This window comes from Micropterus dolomieu, linkage group LG12 (assembly GCF_021292245.1).
Source record: "Micropterus dolomieu isolate WLL.071019.BEF.003 ecotype Adirondacks linkage group LG12, ASM2129224v1, whole genome shotgun sequence".
Taxonomy (NCBI): domain Eukaryota; kingdom Metazoa; phylum Chordata; class Actinopteri; order Centrarchiformes; family Centrarchidae; genus Micropterus; species Micropterus dolomieu.
The window spans coordinates 20090390-20107848 of NC_060161.1; the positions used below are offsets into that span (position 1 = coordinate 20090390).

Below are 17459 nucleotides of genomic sequence, written 5' to 3' on the forward strand. Positions count from 1 at the left end.
TATAACTCCCATGTTTGTCTAAAGGGCTGCTCAATGAAGTCTCTGACTTCATGCAGGCTCATAGCATCACCTGGAAAATATATATACAAATTTTCATGTCAAGTCAAAGTCCAGGGTGCTTTAAGTGCCATATTCAGTAGGTAAGTGGAGAAAGACTCTTTAGTAACAATGCCACATTATAAAAATACTCTTTATTATTATTATTCATTGTATAAAGGAGGGTATAGCCTACCAAAAGTAGTTCCAGAGAAAAAAACCTTGATTTCTCTCTTTGTCCTGAACATGTCTCAAATCGAGCCTATAAAGCCTTAAAACATGTTGAAGATAAATTGTAAAACACCTGCAGGAAATGTTTTCAGATTTAACTGTGGAGAGATTCAGTTGCAATCAGCCAATCAGATCACAGTATTCAGGTTACGTCACCTGCTGTTACCTGGTGAAGGGTGTGTGTCTCCCCGAAATTAACAGTAAAAATACCGGCGTTGTCCCGTTAAAGTTCAGGTATCTGTTTACGTTTTATAGAAAATATACTTTTAAAAGTCAAAGTAGTTTATTGCTCCAAAAAGCAGCCGCTGAACAGAAAGAGGACATAAACGTTCAGCCGGAGCTCAATACTTTACCTGCTAGCCTGCTAATGCTAACAGCAGTCAGGTTAACGGCAGATGATGTAACGTTCAGCTATGAAACCTAAACTTTTTAAAGTTAGTTAAGAAGTTGGTAAAACAAATTCCCAGTACAACTTATTATAATTATAGAGGTTATTTGAAGTGGGTTTATTAACTTGACTTGTTAACAGCACACCTACAGAAAGTAAAACTGAATGTTTTTGACAACCAGTGGGTGGTCTTGAATAATGTAACGAATAAGGCATTTAAATGTATGTTTGCTCCTGCTCTCAATTACAGAAGACTGAAAGGCAGAGATAGCCTAGTGTTTATTCTGTATTTGTTTGTTTTATAAGCTGTGGAGCCATAATATTGTCTCTACGAAAGTCCCGACAGTGACCGATATAATGTCTCAGCCAACAGTAAGACTTCAATTCAGTTATTCAGACACAACATTACAGAATTTTAGCCCCAACTGGTGTTTCAAATCCCCAAATTTCACCACACAGGTCCATGAATTCTTAAAACCTCTTAAAAGTTGATGTTAAACAGAGTGTGATAACTCCACACAGAGGCGTGGCACTGCCAAAGGATGCCAGTTTATAGGCATGGTCCCAAATTGATATTTAAATTTGCTTTACCTTGATATGGTTAAGGTCCTTCAAACTCAATGTGTGTGATTGCTTTATCGAACCCTCAGTTGATGACTGCGCTGATCTCCATTACTGAAATGTTACTGTGCTTTCCACAGTCATGGCCATGTCTCTCTGCGATGACACACTCCTGTGTAACATGCCAAAGTGTCGGACCAAGCTGAGCGGCTTCGCCTGGGTCACAGCTTGCTCACATGTTTTCTGCGATCAGCACGGGTCTGGTGAGTTCAGCCGTTCCCCCGCCATCTGCCCAGCCTGCTCCTCTGCTCTGTCTGGGAAGCTGGACATTATGAGGATGGAGCTGTCGCCCTCTGAGGAGTACAAAGCCATGGTGCTGGCAGGTCTGCGACCAGACGTAGTTCTGGACATCAGTGCCCGTGCTATGGCCTTCTGGAGCTATCAGGTAAAATATCTTTTGGTCTGTATGTATATGAACATAGTATAACTCTGAATCTGCGATTCTTGTAACATCTTCTCTTTTCCCCTCTTTGTAAACAGGTCCATCAAGAGCGTATGTATCAAGAGTACAGTCTGTCACAGGCAGAGGCACAGCTGAAGCAGATGGAAAAGGTGTTGACCCAGCAGAACCAGAGCAGAGAACTGGAGCTCTCCGCCATGAGGGGGGAAATCGCCTCCCTGAAGAAAGTAAACCACAATTTATTACGTCACATTTTAAATGAGCCCCTAACAAAATTAATTGGGTTAGTCCACTTTGGGTAAAAATAACTCAACATGTCCTCTGACCTGCCGTTGCCATACTGTAATGAGCTACACCCGAGATAAGATTGTACAAAAGGACCATTTTCATTATCTCTGCCTCTTTTTTTCCTCATCTGTGCTCATGATCTTCAAACCTTAACTTTTAGGAGCACACAGTGATTTTAGTTGATTCAGAAAGCTGAAACATATAAGTTCAGAAGAATATATAGAAATGTATAAAACCTTGTTTCCTTCAGGTGATGGATGAGTATAAAAGGAAGTACAGCGAGATGTCGGAGAGGCTGATGGAGAGGAACAGGCAGTACCAGAAACTGCAGGGGCTGTACGACTCTCTGAGGCTGCGCAACATGGTGGTGGGTGTGGGGGACAGAGACACGCTGCCCCAGCCACATCGCAGCTTCAACACTGGTAAAAACAACAATTTGAACTTAGATTAATGCCTTTACACTCTTTAACAGGACATTTGAGGTGAGCGTAGGCACAAATTCTGTCCTTCCATATACACCAATGTTTTGAAACTTGCTCTTTATAAACAAGGAAAATCATGAGTAGGAAGTATTATATATATATATTTTTCTATTTACAGTGGTTAGTATTGGAAAATCTTTTAAACACTTTAAACTTTTTTTCCCAGGAATTTATTAAACAAAAATGTACCTTTGAATTTTGGACTGTTGGTCGGACAAAACAATTTCAAGAGGTCACCTTATGCTCTGGGAAACTGCAATGGGCATTTAGTTTCACAATTTTCTGACATTTTATAATCCAAAGGACAACTTGATTGATTAATTAGGCCACAGATGAACCTATAATGAAAATACTGACCATCACTTTCATTTCATAAAGAAAAAGTTAAATAACGTGTTTGTCCGTTTCTGCCTGAGAGGTGAATGCTGTCATTAAATCGGTTGTCGTGTTGTGGCCGCGCTGATTGAGAGTAGTTAGGAAGCACAGAGAGAGTAATGTTAAATGGCACAGAGGGAGTCACAGCTATAGGCATGATGTCAAGAAGTGGTCATCAGTGGGAGTAATGAGCTGATTGTCTATGTAAGGGAATTTCACTCAGTATAACAATGACAGACATCCGTCAATGTCCTGTGTGTCACCCAGGGGCGCCTCAGCAGGCAACTCCCAGGAGAAGCCCTCAGTTCCTCTCTGTGGGCCACGATGGGGACAGCAGATTGTTCTCCGGCCTGGAGGCCGACGGAGCCCAGACCTTCTTCCAGTACAGCTCACCCGCCAGGGAGAGAGGCCGAACCTTGAGGCACTGAGACAGGAACAGTTTTCATAGTGACTGTGGCTCATTAACTTAACTATTCATTTATATGTTTACAAAATGTTCTGTTGTTTTAGTATTAGTGCAGCTGGCAGTGCTTTATTGTAGTGTGTATTGTCATTTTGAACTATAAATGTGTTTCTGACTATTAATAAATATTGGACTGAAATCCACTTTTCACGTTTTAGATACAGTCTCTACCTAAGCACGTGTTTGTGTACTTGGACTGTGTAAATAGAACTTCAAAACTTTTACGCAGAACACAGACAAAGTCTTCTCTGTTAATGTAGCTTGTCTCAGATTTACCAAAAATAAGAGTTTATGCTTCACCTGTTTAATTTAAAATAAAAAAACCCCCATAGATTTGAAGTAATTAATGTAATCAGGCAGACTCCACCGGGTTGGTTTTAGTATTTTCATGTGTGATTAATATATATATATATGAAAAGTATAAGAAGTTAAGGGGGGGTTTGGGTAAGGGTTAGTCTAACCGTAACCTAAACAAAGAATGGATGGCTTTTGTGGGGAGCAAAAAATGAAAAAATACAGAATGAATAACAGGTGGTGTCATTGACTTGCGGTGTTGAACCTGACCGAGTGGTTGTTTGTTGATTGGAATATATATCTATATCTATCTATCTATCTATATATATTTATATCTATATCTATATATATCTATCTCTATATATCTATCTATATCTATCTATATCTATCTCTCTCTATCTAGATATAGATAGATATAGGCTTTTTAGCCTTTTTTTGGATAGGACAGAGAGAGGAAGTGAGGGGGAGAGAGAGGAGGGACGCCGTGCTGCAAGGGGCCCCTGGCTGGAATCACACCTGCGGCTACAGCTATAAGGACTCAGCCTTGCACTTGGGGTGGGCACTCCACTGACTGAGCCACCTGCGCTCCAGTTGGAAATATTAAGTAGACCCATCAAGGTCCTTATTGTGTCTAACAGGAAGTTTTTCACTGTATAACAAACAAACAAAGAAGCTTTCAAACGGGCCAATACGACCGCAACAATAAGCGTCTTTGAACTATCTATGATGAGTGACACTAGACAGTCAACGTAGTTTTCACAGAAGATATTTTGACATGTCACAGTAGACACAAATAATAGAAAAATGGATGATCAGTTTAGCTCGCTCAAAATATCTGCTGTGAAAAGTGAATGAAATACCATTTTAGTACATTTCAAACAGCGCCAGGTGGCCCCATGACCCCCTGTTTTAAGACACGACTCGAACAATGTGTTTACGATAAAAAGGATTTCTTTCAGGGTAAACTTAAGTCACCATTCTGACATCACATCCTCATTATCACAGGTTCATTCATTTACTAAAACAACTCATTGTTGTCTGCACAACAACAGAATACAAAAACAAAAGAAATATTTATAAATATAAACAAAGTGTTTCTAAAGACAAAGTAACAGGGTGCGACCTATTTACAGAACAACACATACAATAGGCACAAACATCGGAAACTCTCAAAAACGTTCATTATTAATTGGTCCTCTTCGCTTCTTGTTCAGCTCATTCGCTCTGGGGCTTGTAGCTGACAGACGCAGCAATCTGACTTTGGACGTTTTGTTTCTTGCCGTTGACAATGAGGAGCAGAGGCGAGTCCACTCGTATACTTCTGAAGTCAAATGACTGCCGAAGAGAGGAAATATAAAAGTCAGACCATTGACAAAGATGTAATTGTATACGTTTTGACACACACACACACACACACACCCCCCCACCTCATCTTTATGCGTTATACTGTTTCGTTTGAGCTGAGGTTCAGGAATGACTACGGTGTCTCCTATCAGGACGCCCCAGCTGTCTGCCGTGTTGTACACCATCACCACTATACAGGTCTCCTCGCTGTCCACCATGCCAAACGTGCTGGAGAAAAATAAAAAGAAAGTGTTTGATGATTTTACCACTTTATTTCCCCACAGCAAAAAACATGTGGATAAATGCACTCTTCATGAAAATAGGCTGCACTCACAAAGCCATGCGACCCTCAGAGGCCAGACTGAACACCACCTTGCCCAGGGCGGCCACCCCGGTGTTGTGACCGTGTGTGAGGGAGGAAAGAGTTCGAGGCTCCAGGCTGCCTACGCGGCCGGTTGGGGAGCGGAAATGAGGAGAGGCGCAGGGACCCAAGGCCGACGTGTTGAGGTTAGAGAGCATCGTCCGTAACCGACGCGCCTTCACCTTCCCCTGCAGAGATGGAGACACTGAAGGTTGGGAGCAAAACCAGAGATGTTGCTGCCACCTTGTGGTGAAAAGTTTAATCGTTTTAACATCTTGTTGATATTTATGACAATGTAAGCAAACAGGCTCAAGGTGACATTTTATAGCACTGAGGTCAAAGTACAACACAAACACACACACACACACACACACACACACACCTTAAAACATATTTCTTTCTATTAAACAAGTTCAGGCGTATTCATTTATTTAATAACAAATTCTTCCAGCTTCTTTCATTTATTATTTCATTAATTATACATTCCCTCTTCCCCCTTCAAACAATTTGCTCTTTTATTTGAATTATTTCTTCATTACATCAGGAAACGGAATTTTCAGTAAAGTTTATTATGTCTTTCTTAAACTCTGGTTTTGTTGCCAAGAAATTAAAATTCTACTAGAGCTAAATAATGATTGCGTGACAAAACGAATAGTCAGTCCTAAAGTCCTTTCCTCATTTCTATCGTCTGACTGTCCACCAACCTTTATCAAGATGGAGACAGGCATTATTATCTGACCAAAGAAATATTGGAAGCTGAATATGACAGCCAGAGAACATGATCAAATGTGAGTATTTCCTTATTCTTCTGCAACAGTGATATAAATATCTTAGGGTTTTAAACTGCTGATCTGACAAAAGAAGACATGTGAAGACGTCCCCTTAGGCTCTGGAAACTTGTGATGGGATGTGACAGGAAGACCAAACAATCAGTTACTCAATAAAATAACCGTCCTGACAGACACATCAGTAGTTGTAGTGCCTAAAAACTAAATTGCTGAATGTTATGATACATTTTGATTTGTAAATGGTTTCTAAACTGATGTGATGAGAATGAGCAACACTCCCTACCTTGTTCTGTATGAGCTCTGTGACTTTCTTCAGATACTCCAGCAGCTGCTTCTCTTTCTCTGGAGGCTCCTCCCAGCCCGGGTCGAGCGCCGCGGCTCGGCTGTAGCCAGCAAGCGCAGACCCAAACATCTCCTCATACTGGAACAGAGTGGATCGGTTGAAATGCAGCTCCGGGTAACAAGAGGCCGCCTTGTCCACTTTCTCCTACACAAGCACAAGAGAGCAGTAAAACATTAGTACAACAGTGCAGTTTGTGCTGGTAGATTTTAACATGTTCAGTGTTCAGTACTCACAGATTGTGCATAGGCACTTAGAGCTTGTTGAGACAACTGTGGATTCTGTCCACACGTGAAAAACAGGGACACATAAGCATTTCCCAGGATATCTGTAAAAACAATAACATAAAATACAATCTCAGGATATGGAAGGATAGTGATGGTCATGGATTTTAGAGAGCACAAAACTAATTCTGAGTGCTACTTAGTCTCCAATTAAACATCTGACGGCGCCACAGGCACCGATTTGTGAGAACACACACCCACATTCGTACATCGGGGTCTTTATAAAAATATGTACAAGTAAAAAAGCTTTAGAATATATTGCTCCTCTGGAAGCTGCCATTGGAGACCTTATGAATGTTTAGGACACTATAATATATTCCTATAGGTCTTTTAGTTTAGCCAACAATTGAAATCATTTTGGGGCATGTGTATCTGCGCTGTAGACTGAAGTTCAGCCAAATGCTTGCAATCTGACGGAGCCTTTTACCATCGCCTGATTTATTCATACCGGTATGTCGGAATTGCACCATTTCTGTTACGAAAATGCGGTCATTCTGAATACAGCCACAGCCCATTCATTTTATCATTATTTGTTTTAACCATTAATTCTTTGAATCCCACATGGAGTCACATCAGAACACAGCAAACCCAACAACCCCAGATCAGGCTCATTAGACTTCTGAGGGCAGCATTATGTTCGGCCGTGACAATGAGCCTCATTCATAAAATGTTTTTCTCACAATGGTTCCAATAATTTTCTCTGTTAATATTATTTATGAAAAGAAAAAAAGTTAACATGAAGCTTACACTGCCTCTGTGATCCAGCCTATAGATAGTGACTACTTTTGAATCAATCTCAAAATTACTCATAATGGCTTAAAAACAATGCCGACATACTGAATGTGATTTTTATCATTTAGTGTCAATGCATTTTAACTTTTAAGATAATACAGACACCAAATGCTGTTCTTTGTCGGCATTTGGTGGGTGAAAAAGGGGTGTGACAGGAGGGCCCTTCATTTCCTATCAAATTGAACAGCTGACTCTCAGTTCTAGGTTTAAGTTTGCTCTCAAGGGATTCAGACTGCCAAAAGTGAAATCTGCGCCTGTGCACTCCCAAAGATCAAATCTTTTGTCGTCAATATACTTCCATATTAGGTCTGCACATAATTCGTACAATCACTCTGGATCTGAATAACTGCGCCCTCATGCAGAAAGAAAAAAGGAGTACCACCACTTCATCATATTCTTTGCTTATTAAGTACCCAGACGCTCTACTCACACCACGACGTCCCGTCTGTGACATCCAGCTGGACAGCCTGCCGCGCCATGTCCACACTCTCCATCACCTGCTTACTATGGGCGTCGCTGTCCACTGCTGGCAGCTGTCTCAGCACCATAGACAGGTTGCGTAGAGACACTTTGTTTTTGCTCTGCAGGCATGAAAGATAAAGCACAAGACAGATGAGTGAAAGGAAACCTAGCGTGGAGCGATGGAATGAAAGAGTTTTCAGTGATTCATTCAGAGAAGACCTGTAAATTCATTAAGTATAGTCCCAGAGTTTTTTAGTTTTTTTATTTATTTAAACAAAATAACGTTTCCATCACTGAAACCAGACGGCGACAGTTTCTCTGAAGTTTACACACAGGTTGTATCTCTCAAAACAAATACTTTACAAAAGAGACCATTTGGATCTGTTGTTTACATTTTCTAATGGAAGCACTCTATTACAATAAACTGTGTGTTCCTGCATATCTAGTAATGTGATGCTTGAATTTTGTCTTGTTATGTGTAAAGCCATGGAAAACAAAGCTTCACTGGGTTTAAAACATCTCTCTGTGCTTTCTGCACCTGTTGCAAGGCTCCAGTGAAGCAGTTCTTGGCAGCAATCAGGTCTCCTTTTTTCCAGTACTGCTCGCCTAATGTGTTCCAGCCCTCGACCAGGCCAGGCTCCAGTTTCACAGCACGGGAAAGGCACTCTTCTGCTACGGCACTGAAGTCAGGAGCTACGTTCAGACACCTGCCCTTATGCAGCAGAAACTCTGCTTTGTGTTTGAATTGATCTATATGGGGAAATCCGTAAACACAGAGACAGAAGCAGGTGAGAATCATAGTCTGCAAACTGAAGACTGGAGTGCTGTTGTGCAAAGACGACCGCTCACCTTCTTTCTCCTCCAGCTTCTTAAGAGTCTTTTCTATTTCCTGCGTGACATCGCTTTGTTTCCTCCCAGCTTCCGCCACACTGTGAGTCTCAAAATAGCAATCTCGGAAATTATACAGTTCATCCACAAGCTCCTGTAACGGGCATGGAGAAGGAGGGGAGGGTGGGATGTTGAAAAAAAAAAAAAAAAAAAAAAAAGGAGGCGAAAATTTAAAAATAGACCAAAGGCACACTTCTTACAGCTAAATCTGCCTGTGGCACAATACTAAGTTGGTGAAAACATGTCTGACCAAAGAAATATTTGACACTCTAAACAAAACAAAAGAAGACACTGAGAGGAAACCGAAATTGCAAACATCTGTAAATTAGAAATGTAAAGCATAAAACAGTACATTGATATATATGAAAACTATCTAGCAGCCACTGTTTAACATTTCAATCAATCAATCTTTATTTATACAGCACCTTTCATGCTTGAATGCAGGTACAGATGTGTACTTAAAGAACAGATCAAACAAAAGATTAAAATCACAAGCAACAAAATCATTACGACAGAAGGAGACAGGGGTAAGGACACAATAAACAATATGGTGGCATAACAGAGTCATAAGATAAAGCAAGCTAAAAGAGGGTTAGGGAAGTGATAAAAAAAGTAAAAGATTTCTTTTGAAACTGATTGAGACACTTGTAGCTCCTCTGGCACGCTATTCCATAGACGAGGACCTTAAACACTAAAAGCTGCGTTTCCACTTTGTCTCTTTAATTAAAGATGAAGTTAGGGTTAGAGTTTACGCCTCATCAAGATCAGTTTACCCGTCACAACGAGCACTACTCAGCCTGTTAAAACTCATCGTGATAATGTGGACATGAGTCTGGGAACGTGGCTTCTAAAAGAAGAGGGCATTTGCCAGACAAGAGAGGGTCTTATAAAAGAAGCTGCAGAGTTGCATTATGGGAATTGTAGGATCCAGTGTTTATTGGTGCATGACCCATCCTACAAGTGAGGATATTAAAGCCTCTGTTGCTTTGACTTGGTCCAGCTTTATTAAGGAAGTGCAATACTAACTGCTGGAGCATCCTGTGAAAACAGTAACAGAATACATTTCACCATTGTAAGAAAACAAGTCAACGATTTATCTTGATGATTTCTAAAAACCCTGCATTTATACTGTATTTTAAAAATTGTATACGATTCCGATAAAGGATGGTTAAGATGTAAAAAAAAAAAAAAAAAAAGAAAAAAAAAAAAAGAAAAAAACCAACATATTTGCTTCAGAGAGCATCACTTGTGCTCATGCTCGGTGCTTTAACAGGTCTGCAGGCGAAATGACAATCTGGTGACTCAGCAAGATGTAGGACACAAAGCATGCATATTTAAAGTCACTCTGTAATTAGGCAGTCTAGAGTGGCAAAATGCAAAAGAACGAGGTTATTCTACAAATAAAACAAGAGAGGTGGCACACAAATATGTCACACTATACGAGACATTAAGGCTGAACACAAAGAGAGGTCTGTGTTAGCCTGACAGTTGTTATAGTAACGAGTCTTTCAGGAGATGTCCAGAGACCAAACTAAGACGAAACACGACACTAACCTCACGAGGAGACAACAAAACACGAAGTCTCACACACTAAATATGCGTGTGGTGTAAATGAGAATAAGTACCTTCATAATTTGCAGTTCGTTCTTGTCTTTCACTGGCTCACCACTCTTCTCGTCCTCCGCCATCTTTGCTCAGAGCAGCAACAGATTGGTAGCTGGAAGAGGAGCCGCTGGAGAGGAGATAAATGCACCACGTTACAAAATGAGTATTTAATCTAATTTAATGTTACTATTGTGGTAGAAAGCAGTTATTTATTTTCTGACACGGCACTACAGCAATTAATTTAAGCACACAGGAAACAGGCTTTTAATTTCAGTGTCGCCGGAAGTGTCCGTACCCAAAAATGTATCTCTTAAACAAGCTCTTTACCATTTACCAGACTCCAGAGATACTTTTATTCCGTAGCTTTCGTTCCTAAAATACAGCTTTCAGAACAATCTAATCAAAGTAGGATACTTTATTTATTTCAGATAACACAACCAGCCAGTATCCTTCGTTTACAAAGCACCAGTCAGCCGGAACTTTCAATCCTTAACCAAGATGCTTGCCCGGCACTTTTTCTGACGTGTACCATACATTCGTTGCTCCTAAGAAGGCGTAAAGACTTCAACTTTTGTCTAAATACTGTTTAGTGTGAACCGGTGTCGGTGCTGTTGTTGAATCCACCTCGTCATGTCGGACACATGGAGCAACATCCAGGCGCACAAGAAGCAGCTGGACTCTCTGCGGGAGAGGCTGCAGCGGCGGCGGAAAGACCCCGCACAGCTGTCCGCGGGTAAGAGCGGGCACCAGCCATTGTTATTGTTGTTATGTATGTTATGTAGTATTCATCCAATTAATCTGTTAATTATTGAGTCCATACGGTGTCAAGAATGAAAACACCTGTCAGTTAAATGTTCTGCTTTTACCAGCAAGGGTTGAGATTTTTAACTAAACAAAAACAGCAATCTGTCAGCTGTCAAACTTTATTATTGCCAAATGATTAGTTGGCAACTGCTGAATGGCTCATAAATATTATATAATATTATAAGTGGCTACTGTCACGGTTCCAAGTTATGTTTTATAAAATTAAGATAAGTTGATAGTTTGGTTAACTAGGAAACTTCCAACGTGTTCTTGCTATTTGATAGTTAGAATTTGTAGTGGCAAGGCTGTAAAACTAATTACTTTAATTCTATTGTTGTAGTAGATGTAAAATGTAAGGAAATAAGTCCCATGCCATCATAATTTCCCAGAGCCCAAGTTCATCTTCTTCAAATTGGTTGTTTTGTTTGACTAACATCAGCCTGTTCCACCAGCTGTGTGTAAGTTCAAACATAACCTATTTATAAAATACATTAATACTAAGCTGTGTTATGCATTTCTAAAATGGCTACACCACTGAGATAAGTTACAGCATAACTGTACATAACAACTAAATAGTTACACTTGCCCCATGCCAGCCAGATTTTAGCAGCTGATTTAGTTACAAACTCACTCTAGTAGTTTTATTAGGGCGTAAAGCCGACACTAGAGGCTTTACGCCCTAATAAAACTACTAGATAATTTAGGAGAGAACTTACACATAGCTGGTGGAACCCAGTGCAGATACCGAAATATATATTCACAATACTATCACAGAGAACAAACAAAACTATAAAAAGCAATTATTAATTTGCTGAAACATTTGAGAAGTCAGAACCAGTACACTTCTGGCATTTTTTGTTTAAAGAATGAAAAATGATTAATCGGTTTTCAAAACTGTTGTGATAGTATGTTGTTATTTTTTATGGTTTTCAATAGTTATAATTTTTAGGGCTGCAACTAGAAATTATTCACACCTTTCGATAATTTTTCTGATTGTTTGGTTAACCATTTTGTGTATAAAATGGTGGGAAACCCTGATCAGAGTCCAGATAATGTCTTCCATGCAAATTGTTTTTATCCATAAAACATGGTCAACTTTGTATTAATCAGATAAAAGCAGAAAGTCCTTTATATTTAAGGAACATTTCTGTTCAATGATCTAATAATCTCCATGTGCTTTGACATTAATGCAGGGAGACTGAAACGTGACACCAGCGTGTGTGCCAGTGTCAAATGCCAAAATCAAGATCAAAATTATCTGGAAGAATTTTTTAACATTAAAAACCTTTTTCAAAATGAGGGAGTTAACCATTGTTGTCTCCTCTCGTCAGACGGTGGAAGCAGTACAGAGGGATCCATGGCCAGGAGTGACAGCCCAGCTCCGTCAGCGCCGTTCCCCCCTCAGGAAGAGACGGAAAAACCACCAGACCCAGAACTAGAGAAGAGGCTGCTGGCCTATCTGTCTGATCTGAGCCTTCCCATGCCAACGGACTCCCTTGCCATCACAAACGATCTCAACAGTGTGAGTATTTTGTCTTAAGCACAGAAATGCTTGTGGTAAATAGTTTTATAGAAGGAAAATCAAATATGTTCCGTTGAGCTCGGCTGGGTCATATTTACAACTTTGTATTTTTACTTTTTAAATTCTGTCTCCTCTGTTTGAATCTCGCTCACAGTCTGAAACAGCCGTCACTCATGGATGCATCCAGAGTCTGCTGCTAAAATTCTCTGCTCAGGAGCTTATCGAGGTCAGGCAGCCCACCTCAGCCTCCTCCTCTGCCAATTCCTCCTCCTCAGTCGTGGTGGCAGTGGACCACACAAAACTGTGGGCTATGATCGGTTCTGGGGCTGGAGCCCAACGGACTGGAGTAAAGAGAAAAGCGGAAGATCAAACTCAACACAAAAGAACTCCGGGCTTCCCGCCCTCACTTCAGAGCTCTGCCTCTCCTCCGCACACTTCCTTCACCTCTCTGACACCTGCGGCTTCCTCCTCGCAGCTGGCCGGGCCTTCCGCATCAGGGAGCGGGAGCAGGAGCAGTAAAGGCCCTTCGTCTCATTTGGACATGGAGATAGAGAGCCTCCTGAACCAACAGTCCACCAAAGAGCAACAGAGCAAGAAGGTAAGAAGGATGAGGGTGCTGATGACCAATATCTTCTATCGTCTCTCACAGAACAAATGTGAAACGGCAAAGATCCGATGTTTGATTACTGATGGTGTGAACGTTATTTACGCTCTAGGTGAGCAGAGAAATTCTGGAGCTGCTCAATGCCAGCACAGCCAAGGAGCAGTCCATCGTGGAAAAGTTCCGGTCTCGCGGCCGAGCTCAGGTCCAAGAGTTTTGCGACCACGGGACCAAAGAGGACTGTGTACGCTCTGGGGACACACCTCAGCCGTGCACCAAGTTACACTTCCGGTCAGCATGGTTTAAAAACTTTTCTTGTCTGTATTTGTGTAAACGATAAAATTTCACAGCAGAAATCTGACTGCACAGGTCAGATCTGATGACACCGGGGCACCCTGGTGGCTTAGGGGTGATGGCACAGACCGTGGACTGCAGTGCCCCTGATTTGCATTCACGGGGGGGAACATTGTTGCATGTCATTCCCCATCTGTCTTCCTCCTCATTTCCTGTCATCTCCCTACTATCACCCATCCAATGAAAGCACAATTGCCCCGAAAATATAAATATTTATTTTTTAACTCCCTTTGGCCTCCAGAGGTCACTATAATCAAGGTTTAAAAACACTACTAATTCTACAAATGCTAATAATGTAAATAAAGGTCCACATTTCAAACTTAGAAAGGCCTTACTGCAGTATTATCAGTTTCATTTCAAACAAATGGAAAAGAAAGATGCTCTTGTTTTGTCTCAAAATAAGTTATTTGTGGAGTTTCTCCTCATCTGAAATTATGGTCTACAGTAGTGGTTAATGTAGACCCTACCTGGTAGTTTGAGAGCCCCCATAGAGGTCTTGCAATAAATCTTAGGGGTCATAAGATGAATAATGAGGTATGCAAGAATCAAAAACATATTCTGCAACATAAAATGTAGTTTCTTTTTAATACTTCTTACAATAGGATGATATTGGATTATTTTATCCCTTCAGCCTTTGAAAAATTGGTAATCAACCTAACAGAAGAGGTCACAAACTTCATTTTAAGGTAGGGTCACAAAAAGGTTGGGAAACACTTGTCTAAGGATAGAGGGTGTCTCTGGTTTAATAAACTTGCCTGAAATGTGTGCAGGGTTATTATATTTGCCCTTGTATTTTAACTCTTGTGATAAAATAGAAAATGTTAAGTGGTTTGGCTTAGTTAGTTTTTATTCAAACCTGAAACTGTTAAAATACAATTACATTACACATGTTTATGATGCTGTATTATATTTTCTCATTCAGTCGCATCATCAACAAGCACACAGACGAGAGCCTCGGCGACTGCTCCTTTCTCAACACGTGTTTCCACATGGACACCTGCAAATACGTCCACTATGAGATCGACAGCCCTCCAGAGGCCGAGGGGGGCCTGCTGGGGCCGCAGGCCGGTACCACAGAGCTTGGACTCCATTCGGGGGATGCTGACAGCAACGTGGGGAAACTGTTCCCTTCACAGGTGAGGAAGAGAGGTGGAGGGGTGAGGAAAGAAGATGGGGTAGCAGAGCGAGAGGCAGATGGACGTTGATGTTCTATGGTGGGTTTTAAAATCTAAAGAGGGTGTTTTTCTTTGCAGTGGATCTGCTGTGATATCCGCTACCTGGACGTATCCATCCTCGGTAAGTTTGCAGTAGTGATGGCCGACCCTCCGTGGGACATCCACATGGAGCTACCCTACGGTACACTGACTGACGACGAGATGAGAAAACTCAACATCCCTATCCTGCAAGATGACGGCTTCCTCTTCCTGTGGGTCACCGGCAGGTAACTACAACAATCCAAACAGTGTCAAGAAGAGGCCTACTTCTTCATCATCAGAGCAGTATTCGGTTTTAAGAGGTCAACAGCAAGCACGAATGTCAAGGTCTGAAAAGTGAAGGCAGTGTGTGGAAGTACATGTATTATTTGAAATGGCCGTAAGGGGGCGACTCCACTGATTGCAGAAATAGGTGAAGATTGTAAAGAAGTCTATGAGAAAATTACTCTATTTCCCACTTGATTTATTTTCTCAGTAAACACTTTCGTAATGAGTTTATGTCCTCAGCTAAAATATGGCCACATCTGGTTCCAGAAAACCTAGATGGCAACGGCCAAAATGCCAAACTCGTCAAAATGGTAGTCCACAAACCAAGGGATGACGTCACGCCAACTATGTCCCCTTTTTTTATACAGTCGGTGGTCAGCAACCTCGCATCCATCCACGACTTGGTGTCCTACGATGTCAAGATGTCCGTGAACTAAACACAAACAGAACCTGTCGCTTGAATTAACTTTTTCAGTGACAAGCCAAAACAAACATTTTTACCTCTACTATATAAACTACAAAATGTCCCGCTGTGTATACTAGTATTTATTGTCTGTTTTCTGTACAGTATTCTCTCTGTAAAAGCTGTACGCTGTTCCCATTTTACCCCCCCAACACACACACACACACACACACACACACACACACACACACACACACACACACAAAAGTTAAAGCATGCCCAGTCAAATTAACCATTAGTGGGATTTATCATATTTAGAAATACTCAAACTCATCATCTGCCCATCTTCTATTCTTACAGGGCTATGGAGCTGGGCAGAGAGTGTCTCAGTCTCTGGGGGTAAGTCTTCTTCTGAAATACCATCAAAGCATCATTTTGTTAGAACACCATCTCATTTTATTTCTTATACATTTATTTATTTCTTATATATTTTCCTAGTTAATTTTTTAAATTTTACTTTCCTGCTTTACTTTCCCCTCTCAGCTACGACCGTGTCGATGAAATCATTTGGGTGAAAACCAACCAGCTTCAGAGAATCATCCGGACGGGAAGGACAGGCCATTGGCTGAACCACGGGAAGGAGCACTGTCTGGTGGGTTTGCTTGCCTCGGTTTTTATATACCATCTTACAGTATATATTTTAATATGTCTCTGTACTGCTTGGATGAACCTGCTGAGCTCGAAGTTTGAGGGATCTTCACTCCAGGAGTTAGAGAGGCCGCCCCATAGCTAGAAGGTGTTTTGGAGCAGCTGAGCTGCTAACAGTGTGACAGATAAATATTTAAAATGTGAAACATACTATGTGATTTGTTTCTCTTTAGGTTGGTGTGAAGGGAAACCCTCAGGGGTTCAACAGAGGTTTGGACTGTGACGTCATTGTGGCAGAGGTAAATGATTATATCTTCTGTCATACTTTGTTGTATTAACCCCTGTATGCGTTCCACTGCCTAAAAAGGTCACTTCTGTAATATGAAACAGACTCTACTGTTTTTCAAACACACTCTTCCAGGTCCGTTCCACCAGTCACAAACCAGATGAGATCTACGGCATGATAGAGAGACTCTCGCCCGGCACCAGGAAGATTGAGCTTTTCGGTCGACCCCACAACGTCCAGCCCAACTGGTAAATTAATTTGCTTATAAACATTCCTCGGGGTATGGTGTCCTCGGTCACTGTGAAATTCATTTGTGGCCGTAACAACCCACAACGATCACGCTTTAAGTTACAGACAAAGTAACTGTTCTGAATTTTACACATATTGATTGACCTTTTTTTGTCCCAGGGTAACTCTTGGAAACCAGCTCGATGGCATTCATCTCTTGGATCCTGAAGTTGTGGCGCGGTTTAAGAAGCGTTATCCAGATGGCGTCATCTCCAAACCCAAAAACATGCAGTGATGACTTTATGAGTGGTCACAGGTTTGGAGAAGTTTCTCAAAGACTGTTTTCTTTTCCTTTTTTTATACCAGTGAACTAATTTCTTAAATAAATGTTGTTAACAAGATGCATTGTCTGTATTTTGGTTAAGAATGATTAAAACCATGTGAAGAACTAATGGGAATTACTTTTGGAGCAGTGTTTTCATCATCTCTGCACGTCACTGTATGTGATCCCCCTATTTAACACAGTAAAACTTCACATTCACCGTCAACAAAAACACTGGAGACATTTTCCATGTAAATGTTTTGTTATTTTGTTACTTGTCTTTTGACATGCTGTAGGTTTGAATAGCTGATTATTATTTTTGCATCAAAAGGACAAGCGTTGACGTTTAAAATCTCAGCAGGTTTTTC

The 17459-nt window shown here is 41.0% G+C and overlaps 3 protein-coding genes across 7 annotated transcripts; 2 read left to right on the forward strand and 1 right to left on the reverse strand.

The window, feature by feature from the left end:
- Positions 1-3427, forward strand: LOC123980526 (E3 ubiquitin-protein ligase CCNB1IP1). Of its 3 annotated transcripts, none has more exons than XM_046064952.1 (5): positions 1-140; positions 1357-1661; positions 1757-1903; positions 2215-2386; positions 3089-3427. In XM_046064952.1, the coding sequence occupies exons 2-5, from the start codon at positions 1359-1361 to the stop codon at positions 3247-3249; spliced, it is 783 nt and encodes a 260-aa protein (XP_045920908.1). In that variant the 5' UTR covers positions 1-140; positions 1357-1358; the 3' UTR covers positions 3250-3427. The 3 variants fall into 3 exon arrangements, with proteins under 3 accessions (XP_045920908.1, XP_045920909.1, XP_045920910.1); XM_046064953.1 differs by lacking the exon at positions 1-140 and adding an exon at positions 384-501; XM_046064954.1 differs by lacking the exon at positions 1-140 and adding an exon at positions 421-443.
- A 1084-nt stretch (positions 3428-4511) lies between these two features.
- ttc5 (tetratricopeptide repeat domain 5) lies at positions 4512-11159 on the reverse strand. 2 transcript variants are annotated; one of them, XM_046065410.1, is made up of 10 exons: positions 11067-11159; positions 10463-10569; positions 8799-8931; positions 8488-8699; positions 7918-8068; positions 6648-6739; positions 6355-6558; positions 5257-5471; positions 5006-5150; positions 4512-4913 (listed from the first exon to the last, which is right to left on the reverse strand). In XM_046065410.1, exons 2-10 carry the CDS (start codon positions 10523-10525, stop codon positions 4794-4796), a joined length of 1335 nt encoding a protein of 444 aa, XP_045921366.1. In that variant the 5' UTR covers positions 10526-10569; positions 11067-11159; the 3' UTR covers positions 4512-4793. The 2 variants fall into 2 exon arrangements, with proteins under 2 accessions (XP_045921366.1, XP_045921365.1); XM_046065409.1 differs by lacking the exon at positions 11067-11159 and adding an exon at positions 10770-10884.
- mettl3 (methyltransferase like 3) lies at positions 10363-17221 on the forward strand. Of its 2 annotated transcripts, XM_046065408.1 has the most exons (12): positions 10363-10605; positions 11033-11175; positions 12578-12768; positions 12923-13366; positions 13485-13660; positions 14646-14859; positions 14977-15164; positions 15968-16006; positions 16151-16259; positions 16489-16554; positions 16677-16789; positions 16950-17221. In XM_046065408.1, exons 2-12 carry the CDS (start codon positions 11073-11075, stop codon positions 17062-17064), a joined length of 1758 nt encoding a protein of 585 aa, XP_045921364.1. In that variant the 5' UTR covers positions 10363-10605; positions 11033-11072; the 3' UTR covers positions 17065-17221. The 2 variants fall into 2 exon arrangements, with proteins under 2 accessions (XP_045921364.1, XP_045921363.1); XM_046065407.1 differs by having other exon boundaries at positions 10364-11175.
- Positions 17222-17459: the final 238 nt, after the last annotated feature.